This window comes from Haplochromis burtoni, unplaced genomic scaffold (assembly GCF_018398535.1).
Source record: "Haplochromis burtoni strain Fernald_Lab_line unplaced genomic scaffold, NCSU_Asbu1 Contig_816, whole genome shotgun sequence".
Classification (NCBI taxonomy): domain Eukaryota; kingdom Metazoa; phylum Chordata; class Actinopteri; order Cichliformes; family Cichlidae; genus Haplochromis; species Haplochromis burtoni.
In genome coordinates this window covers 49,628-66,812 of record NW_024583177.1, presented here as the reverse complement: position 1 = coordinate 66,812, position 17,185 = coordinate 49,628, and the positions used below count along the sequence as shown (strand labels likewise).

Sequence of the window (17,185 nt, the reverse complement as noted above, 5' to 3'; positions counted from 1 at the left end):
GAAGACCAACAGAGGGGCAGCCGCGCCACTGTTCCAGTAAGAGCTGAGGAGAGTCCCAGATGAGGGTTCACTCAGCAGCCGCGGAGCAGAAGCCAGGGGGAGTTGCAGTGACGCGCCCATGAGCTCCGCCGGCCGCCAGCTGTGCCTGAGTGACCGAGCCCCAGGCCGAGAGGCCGGGGGCACCCCACCCCCGAAGGGGCCCGAGCGAGCCCCAGGCTCCAGGCCCCGATAAGCGGCCGCCAAGGAGTGAGCCGGTGTGTACCTGGACGCCCACCCCCAGACACAAAGAACCACCAACGCACCGACACCTGAGGGAGTCCGCCACCGGCAGGGGAAGTGGTGGTAGGTGGAGATAGGCCTCCAAACCTTGGAGGGCCTGAGGTGTCCCCAGAGAGGTGGCGTCTGATACCCAACCTGACATATAGACACAGACATACAGGCACACACAGACACAAACATCCATTCCCCCCCTCATGCTCTCATATGCTCGTTTTTCACTCTGAGTTTTCCAAACCGGCTTCCTGAAACAGGGCCCAGGACACTAGCCTGTGAAGGGAATCATTTTTCCATGGCAGCCTTGTTGCATTATGTTTAAGTGGCTTTAAGAGCAGAATAAAGCCCTGACTTTCCACAGGGCTTTATTCTTTTCCTGTTTATCAGTTACAAGACAATAAAACTTCCAACTATTAAATAATAACTATTATAACTTGAAAAGACTAAATTCTGATCCTAGGTTATCTGAGCCATTCAGTAACCACAGATATGCTGAAGAATGTTTTGCTCCAGAATGTTTCATGAGAATTCAACTGAATATCATGGTTTGGGGTTGATGACCCATCAACCTTTGAATCTATAATTTCATTCATTGTTGTTTTGATTTGGAGAAGTGGGCTTTGAGGTCTCCAGTTTAGTCATAAATAACTTTAGGCTTAATTGTGAACTTACTCTTCCCTTTGTCTCATCTCTGGGTTTCATCCTTTAGTACCTTCCATGTTAAGGCTATCATGTTTCTGATGCTTTTGTCAGGCTTGTGTGTCTTAATTCTGTGTGCTTATCTTTCCTGTTTTATTTTGATAGTCCCTTGTCTTGCGTGCTAAATGTTCCGTTTTGCTTCCTCTGTCTAATTTGTCCCTGTTGTTTTTCCCAGCCCTCCCCTACTCATCCTCCTGTGTATATATTGTGTATGTGTTGTGTCAGTCTCCCTTTGTTTATCTGTTCAGTTTCCCTCAGTGTTATCTAGCCCCTTGTACCTCTGAGTATTTTCCCAGTTTAGGTTGTGTAATCCAAGGTTTTTAGTTTCTTTTGTATTTTCATGCTCAGTTTTTGTTCTTGGAAGTTCAATCTAATAAACCACCCGCTTTTATTTAAGATGATCTTGTCTCCAAGTGTCTGCACATCACACTTGGTTTCCACAAACCTTTGACACTGAAAGGGTTCTTATTCCCCCTTCTAGATATAATAATGGCTAAAAGCTTCAGAGTCCTACATTAAACAGTTCTTAATATTACAGATGGTACATCTGTCACACTGTCCCTGCTCAGGCTCTTCAAAAGATGATATGTCTTCCTCTTAGCTTTCAACTTCTTGCTCTGATATCTGGCCTTCCTCCACCTCATCATACCCTGACAGCAATGAGACTGATTCTGCTTCCACAGTTCTGAATAAAATCCTTTGGGCCTCTTTCTGCTCTCTGCATCCTGAAGTATGAGAATTGGTTCAAAGCCAGTAGGGCACTGAATAAAAGTTATGTTTTGGAAGGGTAAAATTACTTTACATTCCTGAAATCCTACTTAATCCCAGTCCCTGTCAGAACTGTTGCTGCAGCTTTCTGAATCAACTGGGAGCTTTTTGTTCAGGGAGCCTTTATGGCAGTCTGCTGAATTACTTTGAGTTGTCAAGCCTGGAAGTAATAACTTCATGAATCTTTTCAGCATCTCTTTGAAACAGGATGTTTCTAACTTTGGAGTTATTGTGCAAATGAAGGGCCAGCCTTATATATTTGATATGCACATCAGTAACTAAAGCTGACTAATTGCTTGCAACCTATTGGGACTTATTAAGTATGAAATATATTTGTAATAGGTGGATATCGGTCTGGCTCCAAGATGAATTTGATTAAACTAGTATATCCAACATCAGTCAAAAGAGCATGTGCCCAGACCTTAGTTCAGCTAAGACTAGTCCCCCCCCCCTTTCCTACTCTTGTGCACATAGTAAGTGGTAGTAAAGACTTTTAATGCTACAGTCACACTTCCGTCCGTGGCTCATGGTCACTGACATTAGCAAATGTCAGCAAGTTAAGAATGTAAAAATGTTAAAAAGTATTCCTTTATATTGGGGGTTACTGATTAGATGTGCTTACTTTATGTCAGTTTTCTGTGTGTGACACACAGTTTTTGGCATTTAACATTATCTGGTGACTACAGCTGCGCTATAACAGTTACAGTAGGAACACTGTGCCAAGAATGAAGGCAGTTCTGTGGATGACTTCAGCCCTGCTAGTGTGTTTAAGCCAAGTCTATGAAAACTTCTAAATCAATATTAGTACTGAGAGGGAGTAAAAAGAAGAATAATTAAAAAGCACAAGTTGTCTACCAGGACTAGTTCTTAAAGAAAAGCAAACAGTTATAAACTGAATTCCTTTAGCTTATTTGTTTCTTGCAGTGTACGGTGTATCCATATAAATGGCCCACCCTGTATTTCATGTTTTTAGTAGTGATTTTATAAGACCACAAGCAAGTTGTGCAGCAAACATAGTAGTTAGCTGGAGGTATGTTAATTTAATATATTTGACGTTAAAAAAAAGGATATTTATGCAGTGCAATGTAATATATATTGTATTGCCTGCTACAGGACAGGCTGCACATGTGAATTTGTCACTGTTTTTTCCTCCTCCTTTTTTTTGCATTTTCCTCCCAAGTTGGTTTTAGAGTACGGTCACATTTTAAAACTGATTTTTTTATTTTGGGTTTGCTTTTATGCCTACTGGGTGCAATATTGGTCAGGCAAATGCGCAATCCCTGAGCTGAGCTCTTACCTTAGAGAGATTAGGCCTTGCATAGGTGCTCACTGTGAGTGGAGTTGCTGTGCTTAAGATTGTAGTGCTACCAATCTTTGAACTTAATCTGTTCGATGACAGGTTTTCTTTAACAAACTCAGAAAACTTGATTTTCTCTCTGAGTCCTCACCTTCTGCTGCATTTTAACCAGGTGACTAACATGATAATTCAGTTCTTCATTAATAAAGTTGCAAAGATGTGAGAATTCATTTGCCGAATTCTACAATTTTCATGAAACATTGGTTTGCTTAATTATTTTTGTACTTAACATTACTGCTTTCACAGTTATTCAGCTCTCAGCGACAGTGACTACGTCACAGATTTATTATCAGCTCAGAATCAAATCTATAGACTCCATCTCTGTAATTCTGTAGACAGTAATGCTGTCAGTTAGTTTTCTTACACTGCGAACATTTACTGTACGTTACAAACTATGTGGTAATTGGTCACATTGATCTTTTTCAACTAACGCATGTGTTTAAATCAGGTTGAACAAGAAACTCAGAGTTGATCAATTTGTTTTTAAACTCAGAGTTTGAATCTGCTTCCTGGAACAGGGCCCTGACATTATAAAGAATGCAGAATTTTTAAAGCACTTTGTTTTCATTTAACAGCAGTACCATTAAAAAGTATAGTGAATTTAAATGTTTCAGCTTCTGTTTCAATCCTTTTCAGACCAGTTTGAAAGTACTGCAGGATGATGCCACCCAGTCTGCTGCAGCTGAAGCCCGACCAGCTTCTCAGAATTGGTCCACTACTGGGAGTGACAGAACTACCAACCAGAACCGGGCAGGCTCACAGGCAGCAACAGAACAAGCTACAGGAAATGACAGGCTGCCTAGCCATTGCTCTGCAGCTGAAAAGAATTCAGCTTTGAATCAGGCTGCTGTGGAGAAAAACCATATCAGGCCTGATACTGGTGAGGGGAGACAAACAAGAAATATGTCAGCAAAAGCAGTCAGCCAGCCATCACAAGCATCCATCGAGCAGAGACAGAGAAAGATACAGCAAGACCTGTGAACAGTCCTTTGTTTCTCAGTGCATCAGAAAATGACAGAAACCTATAAAAATAAATACACCTGAACAATAGTAATGTTGACCAGTTGTAATGAATCCATTTTCAGCATGTGAATTATGGAAAGGAAAAAAATGGTAATACAAGGAAATGTTATTGGTGTTGCCTGAAATGTTACTGATTGCACTCAAACTGCCCACTATATCAGCCCTTCACTTCTCCTGTGCCTTTTACCTCTAATCTGATTTTTTTTTTGTCAAGTTGACACTCCAATCAAGAATCTCTTATTGTTCCATCAGCTGACCAGTGTAATGAGTTCCAGCATTACTGAATGATGGAGAAGAATAAAATACATTGTTCTCTCACACACGCTGTTGGTTAGTGGTAGGTTCAGCAGCATTTTGCAGCTTTAGTCTGTCACATTTGTAAAGCTTTGTATACACTGGGTTCTGTTTTATAAAGCTAATCATTGGGAAATTGTAAGCAGCCCATTTTTGTCTCCCACTATATCAAACCATGAACGGATGAAGTCAGAGTTTTTGGCAAATACTGTGGTGTTTATCCTCCATCTTTGTTAATCCAGACTGTATTAATTTGGAATCTGTGGGTGCTCCCAGAAGACGGGGTATGTGTTCATTTATTACACGAAATGGGTTGATTGGATACTTCATAATTCAATCCAGAAGCAGGGCATGTGACCATGAAATGAAAATTGGCAGTGCCCAAAAAAAAAAAAAAAAAAGGCAAGAGGGGCATTCTCACAGAATATTTTTAATCTACTTTTTACACTATAAACTTTAATTACTGCCCTACGAAGAAGTAGATGCAGAAATTTAGTTTTTAGCCAAATTAAAGTGAAATTAATCTCACTGATTATTATCCGTTATATATTCTAAAAGTGGAACAGATTTGTCTAATTAGCTGAATGAATGCAAGTTTCAGTGGAAAGACATACCTTTGTGTCTTCAGTGCATATCTTTGTTGGGCTGTGTTAAAAACATGCTGTTCAACAGGTGGCTAATGGATGGACACTTTCTCTCAGAGAGAAATAGCTACTTTTGTCTGCTCTGTTATTCACAACAGGTTGCCACAGTGGCTAACTCTGCATGCAGGAAAGGTAAATAGACTAGTTCTTATGTAGCATTTATCTACTCGAGCACTTTATACAAGATGTCTCATTTACCCATTTATACATCAGTGTTCAACCGCTTTCTATGTAACATTCACACCCACTCACAATCAAATGAATACATCAGGATTCAGTATCTTACCCAAGGATACTTTGGCATGCTTTTATCAGCCCAGTTTAATGCAAAAGAGTGTAAACTGGTCTGAAGCAAGTTAGATGTGCAATATAAATTTAATCTAGTCAAGGGATCCATTCATCCTCTTAACTGTTTATCAGATTTAGATTTGGGCATGGGAGCCTGAAGCCAAGAGTCACCTGAGCTGGTTACCAGTCCATCACAAGACCAACAGAAAAATGGTCAATGACTCATGCTCACATTCACACCTGCAGAAAATTTACAACCAAAAGTTAACCTAACGTGCATGTCTTTGGACTGTAGGAAGAAGCTACGGTGCCCAAAGAGAACCTACACAGACACAAGGAGAACATATAAACTCCAAATAAAACTTTCAGTTGGCACATTTGAACCCAGACTTTTAATCCTGTGAGCCAACAGAAAGAACCCAGTGTACTGCTTTTGTGATATTGAAAACTCAACATACCTTGTTAACCCATTACCCTTTATAGTGCACCCCGCAGAATTAAATAAAAACATATGTACTTATTGGAAAAAGGAGCTGAGGTATTTAAGAAAGCAAAAATTCCTATTTAAAAAAAAAAAAAAAGAAAAAAAAAAGAAAGACAGACAGAAAGATCAGACTGCAAATGGGACCCGGCGTCTGTCCCGTCTCAACAACTGTGTAGTTGTTGTAACATGTGACAGATGTACACTATTTATAGATCTGGCCTGAGGTTTGAATTAGGCTGCTGGTGCGAAAGGCCATAGCAAGCCTGATACTGGTGAGGGGAGACAAACAAGTAATATGTCAGCTAGCCATCACAAGCATTGACTACATATTGACCGTAGGTTTCAACCTACAGTCAATAGGTTTCATAATAAGCACATGGGTTTTCTCTCGTCTTCATTTTAAAACAATGAGTTAATGATGAGTGCAGTTTCACACACAATGCAATTACCCAAATGCATTAACAATACATACATACATACAACACATGGAGTTGGTTGTCTGCTTATAGCTCTTTGATTCTGTGAAGAGACAACATGTCATCACAAAGTTTGGTCAAACTTGCTTCAAAGTGACAATTTGCTTAGAGCACTTAGTTGATGTTTGATAAATAAAACATTTTAACAAGGCACACAAGTCCCAAGTTCAGTTTGTCAGATTTTGATCAAAATAGTTTTTAATCTGCCAGGAAGAACTAACATCTATGTCTATTGATGAGGTACAGTCAGCTTTGTGGTGATTCTGATTTTCGTAATGATCAACCAGTCCTTCTGAGTAGCTGTGACCTTTATCTTCAGACACGAAGAGGCTGAGCTGTACTTTTTATCCATCTCCTGCATTTTAAACTTTCCATTCTCAAATGTTCCCACTGACTCAAACTCTGTACAACTCTTCTCTTTGTCTGTGGCCACCACATTGTGACCCATCTCCACCTCACCTGACTCCAGGATGTCTTTGCCTCCTGAACCTGTTTCTACAAATATCCCTGTCACCACAGTAGGTTCAGTAAACACTACAGTCAGGCAATTTCCTTTTTCTGGGGTGCGGCCCCAGAAGAATCCTTCGCCAGCATCCCAGGCCAGCTTGGGGAAGTGCTTCTGATAGGTGGACATGTCAGAGTAAACTTCAGCTGAAGGATTGGTATAGACATCCTCCTCAAAATCCTTGTCTTTCAGCTTATTGTATGTGCCTTGAAATGAGGAGAAAGTTCCCATGTGTTGAAACAGCGAGGGTTTGAAAAGGATGGTCTCCTTTTGAGTCATCACCTCTCGGAAGTGAGTCATCAACCAGTCACAGGGCATTTCCTGGTAAAAGATGAAGAGGAAGCGAGCCAGAAGAGGAAGATGGGCTGATTTGTAGAGTTTACCAATATAGCCGAGGGCAGAGAATTCCAACGTTGCCCAGGTGAACTTCTTTCCTTCTTGCTCCTCAACTCGCTTTTTAATGGTTGTGAGGAAGTTTTTTGCAGAGAACACATCATCCTCTAGCTGGAGGTAATACCGTCCAAGACCTGCACAGTAGTGGATGAGGAAGGAATAATCCAGGTTCTGCTTGGAGCGGAACGTCACCCTTTCTGGAGCATCGTTGAAATTCCTCTTCAGACCTACAGAGAACCAGACAGATTTGTATCACAGGAAAAAAAAACCATTCAAACTGTATGTGAATGAATATGTACACTAGGGATGATCGCATGTGAGCTGCACCTGTAATCGGAGGGTACCAGTCCTGGGGAACATGGATGACCAAAATGTGGCCTTTTTCCAACTCAGAGGCAAAAGCTGATTTGATCTCCTTCACAGTGTCGACTCTCCAGCTGACGTCGAAATCTGCTAGCAGCACTACCACCACCATGAAGGAGTGCTCCTCAGGAGACGACTGGGAGAAGATGGATTTCAATGTGGGGACCAGATAGCTGCCCTTCTTCCTCTTTACTGAGGATAATCCAACAGATAAATACTCTGAAGCCGAAAGAAAAAGGAAAAAAAGTGAAGGGTTTTATGCCATTTCAAATCTAAAGCTGAGGTTAAAAAGTATTTCTGATAACAATTATTAAATAATGTGGTATGAAATTCAGCATGGTAACACCTTCAGACTGTGAGTAAATAAAAGTAAAACAAAAAAAGGAGAATTAGCATTGAAATAAAAGCAATAAATGCATGACATAAATACCAAAATAATACAAAATAAGTCTGTGAAGGTTCTCAATCATCCAGGTCATCGTAGTCAAAGGAGCTTGCAAAGAAAAGCGTCTGGACTTCTTTAAGTTGCTTGAAGACGTTTCACCTCTAATCCGAGAAGCTTCTTCAGTTCTAAGGGTCAAATGGTGGGGAGTCCCAGATTTAAACCTAGTGGGAGTAACCCCCCACAGAGGGACAAAAGGACCCCCTGATGATCCTCTAATCGCCTGAGCCAAGGTGTGAAACTGGGTGTGGGTCCCAATCAGCCAGAGTTTCAGGTGAGCTCATTGTGAAACCTGGCCCCACCTTATCATGTGAATTCCTGAAGTCAGATGGCCCAGGATGTGAGTGGGCATTAAGGCGTCTGGGGAGGGAACTCAAAACTGGATTATAGATGGCAGAGAGTTGGTGTCGTAAACCACCGCCTCTGTTCAAAGATCTTTGAACAGAGGCGGTTTAAATCTGGGACTCCCCCCATTTGACCTTAGAACTGAAGAAGCTTCTCGGATGAGAGGTGAAACGTCTTCAAGCAACTTAAAGAAGTCCAGACGCTTTTCTTTGCAAGCTCCTTTGAATACAAAATAAGGCACAACTGCTCATACAAATAGGAATATGCAAGTGACAGTGAAAAAACGCATTCCATAGTTTCCATAAGTTAGAGAACAACACCGGAAAGTGCTGTCATTATTTCTCTACGTGACTTTTTGCAATTTCTTTTTTTTTTTTTTACAGTTTGAAAAGGCAGCAGCAGCCTTATTATAATAATGAGAACAAAGTGTGGAGACTCACTCTGTTGAGTAGGTAGCACTCCAGCAAGCAGCTGATAGGACACATTGAAACTCAGATAATCTGCCTGGTCAATCCAGGACTCCATACTAACCGGTCTGTCTGCTTGCCATGTTAACTCATTAAGAACTATTTCAGGTGACCTTGCAAAGACCTGCAAAACAACAACAACAAAAACAAACCCAAAAGACAAAAACATGATTATTGTCTGATTAGAATATACACGTTGATGAGTGAGACAATGCACTATCTTTGTTACTTTGCAAAGCAAGATGAGAGCAAGTGCAGTTACAGGGATGGTGACTTATACAAGTCTACCTCCAAGTAAGTAAGGTGCACAGTTTGAAAAATAACTCAAATATTCTATGTGTAGGTGTGTTCTTACAGCCAGAAGGAAGTCCGAATGGTTAATGAAGTATAATCCCCCAATGACAAGCAGCACTGCCACAACAATATTCTTCTTCTTCGAATGAATCCGCATTTCCTATCACAAACACATACGTGATATTCCATCCATTATGCTGGTGTGTGACGCAGTACAACTGTAAATAATTCGGCCAATAGTTAATGATTCAGAAGGCTTGGACACAGGTTACACGGAACTGAGTGTGTTGTTGTAACTTAGAGTCTCATATATACACTTTGTATGCATCAGATACAGTTTTACTGAACACTGTTGCTCTGGTGTAAATAACCCTGTGTCGCAAGTTGCAAAAGCCCTTTAACATATTCTATAGAGATGCACATTGAGAACCACTTACAGTTCAGGACAAGAAACAAAATTGTCCCATTCAGTACATTTCTCATTTTATCTCATCTTTTACCAGTGCTGGAACTTGGTGAAAGTTCAATAAGTGAGCTTTCTGTGGGGCTATGTGAAACAGTGATGACACAGAGTGCTGACTGACCCTGATAAATTTTCTTTCTAATGTTAATGTTTTTTAAGATATTAATTGTCAGTGGTCTAGTTCTACTTGATCACAGTAAAAACACAGTTCAGTTTGGCTACAGGTATTTAGTACTAGAATGTGGCACAAAAGGATGAACACCACTCCTCCAGCAGATAAGTGTTGATTTGGCATTTTGGTGATGTTAAACACTGTAAGAAATCCCATTTGGGTTGAGATCCGGTGACTGAAGGCCACAGCATAAAGCCCTTTCAGTCAACCCACTCAGTGAAGTGTGACTATAACTAATTGTTTTAGCTACAGACAATTTATTTGTACTGATGTATTTAAATGCAAAAAACTCATTTCAAACACAAGCCCGCTGAGCAATCTGTTAAAGTTTGAGACAAACTCATGTGGCAGGCTCAGCCTTTATGGCACTGTATCCTAACTACCTAAATCTACTCGAGCAAAACCATCTGCAGCAACTGTTTATTATTTATTCAGCTTCCCCCCCTTTAATTTTTCCCTTGTCTGAATATTTCCTACAGCCATTACATAGCAGTCTCCCTCAGACGGAGTTTCTGCCAGTGTCGACTGTTACTGTAACCTTTTTTCTTCTTGTTTGGTTACATTGTTTCCGAGTTCTAAACGGAGGAAAGGGCAGAGAGGTTACAGGGAAGCAGTAAACAAACACTGTAGATGATAAGAATGAGGTTTATAGCCAGGCTGCCCTACTCTTTTGTTTTTTTAAACGCACTGAGAAGTAAGGACAAGTAAGGAGATATGAAAAGCGTTGCGTAGTCTCATGTCAGACTAATCCTTAGAGCCAGGCTAGAGGACAAGCTTTACTTAGATTTTTAAAATGCCTTTGTTTTGTCAACGAGTACAGGGTCACTTCATAGAAGATACCAATTATAGCCGAGGCCACCTCATCTATAATTAGTACGCGGTCTCCTCTTTGATTTTTGCAATGTAACGCTCGCTGAAACAAACGCTTCCCGAACAGAACGACGAAACCGCAGTTACCCAAAAATGACAGAGTATAGAGAGCTGTCCGTGTGTTTTACCTTAAACAGCACTAATAATTTGAAGGTACCGCAAGAAAACTAGCCAGTCCTATGGAACGTTTTCAGATAGTGTCTACAAACAAGTGACTTCCGTAGAAGATATTTCAAGTTAAGAAATCCGGGAGATTTTTTTCTTGCTACCGTCTCTGCGCGATCAGGCTTTAAAAAAAGCCATGTCAATAGGGTTTAGCAATGATTTCCAACCGTCTCTCATAACACAAACACAGCCACACCGAAAAGTCTTGTATGAACCCACAGCTACGGTAAATGAGAAGAGTCCAAATAAAGAGTTAGCAGAAGGTACAGTAAATGAGCTAAACCAGGCATCCATCCATCCCGTCACTGAAAACAAAAAGCAGCTGCTGTGAGTCGGAACATAAATTATAAAGCTAATAAACTTGTGCCTGACCGGTATCTCCACTCACCTCCCTCCGCCGGTTGTCCTCAGCTCGATGGATAACAGTTAGTGAACGAGTTGCAGTCACGGCGTGATAATACTTACAGTACAACGCACCGAAAGTCAGAAAAGGCACTCACGGAAATGAAAAATGACTCGCCCCTTGGAACCCATGCATATAAACCAGTACTGCCGCATTCTGCACGTGTATTTCGACCTATAGTCCCCGACGCTCAACAGGCGACTCCAAGTAGCAGAGGCTGTACGCCAACCAGGTGTGGCGTCACGGTCGGACGACAGCCAACCGCTTACGTTCAAAGGCGGCCACATTCTTTAGAACTACACCAGGAAATTAAAGCAAACGCCCTGAGCTATTGTTGACACAAAAGCAAAAGACAGATACACAGGTTTCCTTTATTTTATAAGTTCTTAGTCATTTTTAAATTATTTTCTATTTCTCTTGCATTTTCTCATCAGCCAACTAACATTTTAAAAATCATATCAAACGCAATCTAGCATCAAATAAACTACAATAATAAAGCAGCACACCATGGGTAGGTAAGATAACATCATCACTGTATGTGTTTGTAGGTAAACAGTATTTATCAGCCGCTTTTGGTGCATTGGGACTGATCCACAATAGTGCCCCCATAAGGCCAAACATAGCCTGAACTGGGCTTAAAAAAAAAAAATCCCCTGAGTTTACCTTACAACTTTTTGGTAGTTTTCTCTTAAAAGGGGGTAGTAACTGTCAGTTGCTTGTACTTTCCTGTTTTATTAGAATAACAATGCTTCATAAAGTTGGACCAGTTTTGAATGTGTTTACTCCTTCAACATGCTGTTAGGCCCAGGCAGTGTGACAAATGAATGAATTTGGAAAGATGTAGATCAAAGGGGAAAAGTCTATTTTTAATCTTTCTCTGAGGACAGTGTGTTCAGTACAGTGATAAGGATTGTGAGAAACTGTCTCAGAGCGTCATCATCTTTTGGTTGCTGATTGAGAATCACTTTTATTCCCTCCTCCTCTTCCTGTCCATCTTCGCTCACCCTCAGCCTGTCAGCTGTTGCATCCATTTCCTTTCTCACCAGTTGGTCTTCTTTCCCCTCTGCTCCAGCTTCACTGTCAGCTGTGCCTTTTTTTACTCCTGATTTCTGATTGGCTTCTCCAGTACATAGCAGCTCCCCCAGTATGAGCGTAGTGTTGGGTGCGTCCATGGAGTGGGAGCGCTGGGTGTGTGTGTACAGGTAGACCCTCCAGGGCAGCATATGCTGTGGCGTGAACGCCAGCGTCTGGATATTGACCAGCTGCATGGCAGCTTGGAGGCTTTGGGGAGAACACTGAAGTACTGCTGGACACCGGACACATTCTTCTATCCACGCACAGTCAACCTCCTCTATTTTCTCAGCACCTTGTCACAACAACACAAGAAGTCACAACGATAGCTTTTAAATGTGGAGAAACACTGTAAAAACTGTGGGTAAAAGACCTGCAACTGACAAATAAAGTCTATCTCATCTCATCATCATCTCATCTAAATGTCAAATGTTCATGAAACAAGAGAAATCATAAATTTTAAAAAATTATTTTATTTTCTAAATCTATGTGCTGGAGACCTTATTACTCACTCAGAGTCAAGAAAGAAAAAAAAAAAAAGAAGCTGTCTGACTCTGACATTTAAAGCCATCTGAAGCCGGAGGTTTTCTCTCACACACAATACTTGTGGTGAGGTCACTGCAGATGATCACCATATGATAAAAAAGGTAAATGAATAATAATAAATGATAACTATTATTATTACAAGTTCATCATTGCTCATGCTGTAATGTACAAACAGTATTTAACTATAATTTTCAATAATGGTTTAAATATCCTGGCTATTTTCTCAAGAAACTAATTGTCATCTAAATGTACAGAAAACGAACAAACCACGTTCATATTTGAAAGTTGTATCAATAAATTCATTCTTCTTACATGAGTAAAACAAGCATTTTCCATCATGAATCTATGCACTCATTATTCATACCTTTTTTGCAGTTTTTATCCACTTTGTGTTGTGTTTTGTTGTGTTTAGTGCTGACGTGGGACAGTTTTCCAATTTCATTGTACCATCATGCTAAGTATGACTGTGCAATGACAAAAAAGAGTTATGATCTCTCATGTTATTCGATAACCCATACTGATGAACCAGAACATTTTTGTTCGGTATAATTAGGTACAGTTAGGTATAATTAAGTGCTTTTACAGCCAAAAGTTTCAGTTTTGTTGTCTTATTTCCCTTTTAACTGAGGGCAGTGTTCTCATGGGAATATCTTAACTATCTGAGCTACAATACATCCTGACACATTCTAACATGCAGTGTGGGTTTCAGACCTTTATCACACAGTTGTGAGCCTTTCAAACATCAATTTGCCACAGCTTGACACTAATCAAATCTAAAGTATATCAGATTTGTAATTGAGTATATACACATTACTTTGGAGGAATTGGTATATTCCACCAATGGAGATTTCACACTCTTGTTAAAGATTTTTAGGAGGCCTACATGCTCCTTTTAACCACATTTGCTATCGAATAAAGAGGAAGCTTTAGCTATGAATCTCTGACTTTAATTTTCAATATAACCTTCCATTTCATTACCGCGTTCAGTATGCAAAGCCTGTCGCTGCAGCCACAGGTGCTCAAAGTCCTCTGGGCTGACAGCTGGGGAGAGGGACAAACTGAGAGGGGCTGCGATGCTGGAAGCCAGGACATTAGTGGAGGAGTCTGAACACCGCATGGCACTGTCTGATCCTAGAGAGGACATACAGAGACAAAGTGAGAGGAAGAAGGGGAGGATGAGGTTAAAAAACAACCAAACAAAAAACAACAGGGCATTCTGAAAGGACAAGGAGGGTTTTAAGTATTATTAAGAATTATAGTAACACAACATTCTCAGACTCACACACACACACACACACACACACACACACACACACACACACACACAACCCCTAAACCTACTAACTGATTGCAGTTCTTGCTGCCAAGGGTACCACAATAAAGCATTTGTGATAACTGGCAATCACTCATTCACATCACTGTGGGGGAATTTTGGCCACTCCTTTTTGTAGGATTGTTTTAATTCCGCCACCCTGCAGGGTTTTCCAGCATGAACAGCATGTTTAAGGTTATGCCAAAGCATCTCAATAGGATTAAAATCTAGACTTTGACTAGGTCTCTCCAAATCCTTCATTGTTTGTGTTTTTTGTTGGGGTTTTTAGAGCCATTCAGAGGTGCTCAAGTGCACTTGGGTTATGCAGGTTTTGGGATAAGTGGGTTACGTGCATATAGTAATTTCTGGACTTTTGGCTTGCTTCCTGGACCACTTCAGGGCTTCATGGTTCCATCAGTTATAACTTCATTAAAAAAAAACAAAAAAACAAAAGTTATAACACGTCATCCAAGTCTCATTAGTCCATAGAATATTTTCCCCAAAGCTAAAAAAAGGAATAAATAAATAAAAAAAATTTTTTTAAAAAGCAGCTCATCATACAACAATAATGACAGGTGAGGGTTTTCTCTGTTTGCGTTGTATTATTGTAGGGTGTAGCTAAGCCTTACTGATCTTGGCTGAAGACCCCGTGTTGTAAGTGTAAAAGGGTCAAGGCGATGAGGGAAAGTAACAAAAAGTGTCCAGGTCGGAAAAAGGAGACAAGGAGGCAAAAAAGGCAAAAGAGACAGACAAGCTGCTATCACCATTTAAGGAAACAAACAAAACTCAAGCATTGGTCAATAAATTAAAAAGTAAGTCCAAAAAAAAAAAAAGAAAAAAAAAAAGAAGAGCAGTTCACTAGCTGCAACCGAGCAGCTCACTAGTTGCAACCACACAAATGGCACTCTGGCCCAGAGCTCACCTTTATCTGGGCTTAAATACTTTTAATTACTGATGTGAGTCAACTGTGTAAAAGAGAAAGGTGGCACCTCAGGCAAAAGAGATTGTAGGACACGCCCATACAGGCACCTTCAGGAGGAGGCCCAGCTAGGGCCGTAACAGTTGCTTATGAGTATTATCTGATTGATGGAACATTCTGTCTAATATTGTGGGGTCTTTACCTAATATTGTTGTGAACTGGTGCAAAAGGAACAAAATGGAATTGAAACATGAATCTGAAGTGTCACAGCAAAGTTTTACACTAAATATGTGGGAAAGAGGTGCAACCTACAACACATCTCTAAATGAGCGACCGTGGCTCAGGAGGTTGGGAATCGTATCTGTAACCGGAAGGTCGCCGGTTCGATCCCTGGGCTCTCTGTCCTGGTCTTTGTGTCCTTGGGCAAGACACTTTACCCTACTGGTGTTGGCCAGAGGGGCCGATGGCGCAATATGGCAGCCTTGCTTCTGTCAGTCTGCCCCAGGGCAGCTGTGGCTACAACCGTAGCTTGCCTCCACCAGTGTGTGAGAGTGAATGAATAGTGGCATTGTAAAGCACTTTGGGTGCCTTGAAAAGTGCTATATAAATCCAATCCATTATTACTGCTCCAATTTTGTAATACCACAATAATTTTCAATTTTGGTTTAAGAACAAGACTTGAAATTGCTGCCGTTCCTTTCAGTACACATACATTTTCCATTAGGTGAGGACATTTCCTTCTAGCAGAAAAACTGCAAAAATATCAGCAACTGAACCCGAATGACAATGTGTTGTTAAATAACCTTGATAACCTCCTGCAGACAGATTAGTCATTGTGTTTTGTGAGGCAGTGAAAGCAGAGTGCATGGCAACACTGCGCTGCAATGCAGTGCTCCATTAGAAATGTGCATACACATAACTTTTTGGTGACAGTATAAAAACTGTGAAAGTTAAATATGAATGTTTAAAGTAAATTAAGTTAACAGATAAAGATGGTGTCATGGACTCTTTAATATTTAGTGCAGTTTTTAGGTTTTATTTGTTGTCCTTCCTACTTACAGACATGTTAGACTACCTACCACACAACTAATAAGCATCATGACTTATGAGCATCTCCAAAGTGAGATCAGTGTGGCTTTACACTCATGTATAGCACTTACTTGTTTAAATACTCAAAGTGATCAGTTACCCCAGCATAGAAAGAGGATTTGTTATGGGAAATAATGTGTAGTTTTGGTCAACAATACAGGCAGAAATAGAACCAGCTCTCAACTCAAGGGAAATGCTGCGGTGGGGCAATAAGACAGCTATGCATAAACAAACGCCCACAAAGCTCAATGAACTGATGCAACATGGTTAAGTAATATGAGAGACTAATACAAATAATACAGAAAATGATTATTATAAAGGTTATTGCTGGTAAAAGGCAATTCCAGAAGCTAGTGAGTCTACTTAGTTTTTCACAAGACTTCATGCGACTGTACTAATTTGTCTAGTGGGCTTTGAGCCTGTGTGAGGTAGCATAATGTAAGCAGCATCAGCAGACTATTTAAGTTTCTTTTAAGTATACTTTATTTCTGGCATCTCCATTCTACCATAAAACCAACCAACCAACCAACCTGGTAGGCAAAAATTCCACTTGCTTTATACAGGACTTTACACACACCTGAACCTCGTTAGTCTCTACCACTGGAAAAAAAAATAGGTCAGACCAAACAATGCAATTCTAAACAAAGAATAGGAATATGATTATGCATGAAATTGACAAACTCATTTACTCAGCTAAATAGTCTGAGAAGTAAATCACTGCATACAATACAACTCAAAGGCTACTTTAAAGAAAATAAATAATACTATACATAATGAAAAGCCCTTCATTTGGTTACACCCAGTGATGCAATCAATGACCTCATGACCCTATATAAACAGGAAGTACTGGGGCAGCCCTTCCCACACACCTGGTTTAGATATAGGACCTGAATAAATGGACAAACGTGGTAAGTATAACCAAAGTAACATAAAGAAACATAATTTACTGGACATTTGCCTGTGAACAGAAGAAAATTCAAATGACCTGATGGATGGCCAAATGAAGCTTTCTGAAGCACTGAAGCTTGTATTGAAAAACGGTTCATTACTCGAAGCTTTT

The 17,185-nt window shown here is 40.4% G+C and overlaps 3 protein-coding genes across 5 annotated transcripts in view; 1 reads left to right on the top strand and 2 right to left on the bottom strand.

Annotated features, from left to right (window-relative positions):
* The window catches only part of cfap126 (cilia and flagella associated protein 126), a 20,534-nt gene extending 15,761 nt beyond the window's left edge, over positions 1 to 4,773 (top strand). Inside the window, exon 5 of the mRNA XM_005950636.3 lies at positions 3,734 to 4,773. Coding sequence (XP_005950698.1) covers positions 3,734 to 4,078 — 345 coding nt within the window. The 3' untranslated portion in view covers positions 4,079 to 4,773. The remainder of the gene's footprint in view (positions 1 to 3,733) is intronic.
* Positions 4,774 to 4,798: 25 nt separating this feature from the next.
* zgc:101663 (alpha-1,3-mannosyl-glycoprotein 4-beta-N-acetylglucosaminyltransferase C) lies at positions 4,799 to 11,694 on the bottom strand. Of its 3 annotated transcripts, none has more exons than XM_005950637.3 (5): positions 11,174 to 11,694; positions 9,177 to 9,275; positions 8,795 to 8,945; positions 7,532 to 7,786; positions 4,799 to 7,431 (listed from the first exon to the last, which is right to left on the bottom strand). In XM_005950637.3, the coding sequence occupies exons 2-5, from the start codon at positions 9,270 to 9,272 to the stop codon at positions 6,536 to 6,538; spliced, it is 1,398 nt and encodes a 465-aa protein (XP_005950699.1). In that variant the 5' UTR covers positions 9,273 to 9,275; positions 11,174 to 11,694; the 3' UTR covers positions 4,799 to 6,535. The 3 variants fall into 3 exon arrangements, with proteins under 3 accessions (XP_005950699.1, XP_005950700.1, XP_005950701.1); XM_005950638.3 differs by having other exon boundaries at positions 11,286 to 11,694; XM_005950639.3 differs by lacking the exon at positions 9,177 to 9,275.
* A 129-nt stretch (positions 11,695 to 11,823) lies between these two features.
* Positions 11,824 to 17,185, bottom strand: part of ap4b1 (adaptor related protein complex 4 subunit beta 1) — a gene marked incomplete at its 5' end in the record, with an annotated part of 51,940 nt that continues 46,578 nt past the window's right edge. The window contains 2 exon segments of the mRNA XM_005950642.3: positions 11,824 to 12,554; positions 13,784 to 13,936. Coding sequence (XP_005950704.2) covers positions 12,055 to 12,554; positions 13,784 to 13,936 — 653 coding nt within the window.

Excerpts from the sequence above, each read along its gene's own strand:
- zgc:101663 (XM_005950637.3), bottom strand. The coding sequence starts at position 9,272 with ATGCGGATTCATTCGAAGAAGAAGAATATTGTTGTGGCAGTGCTGCTT. Across the intron at positions 8,946-9,176 it reads ATTCGGACTTCCTTCTGGCT|GTCTTTGCAAGGTCACCTGA; the intron begins GTAAGAACACAC and ends GTTGTTTTGCAG. Across the intron at positions 7,787-8,794 it reads AGTGCTACCTACTCAACAGA|AGTATTTATCTGTTGGATTA; the intron begins GTGAGTCTCCAC and ends TTTCGGCTTCAG.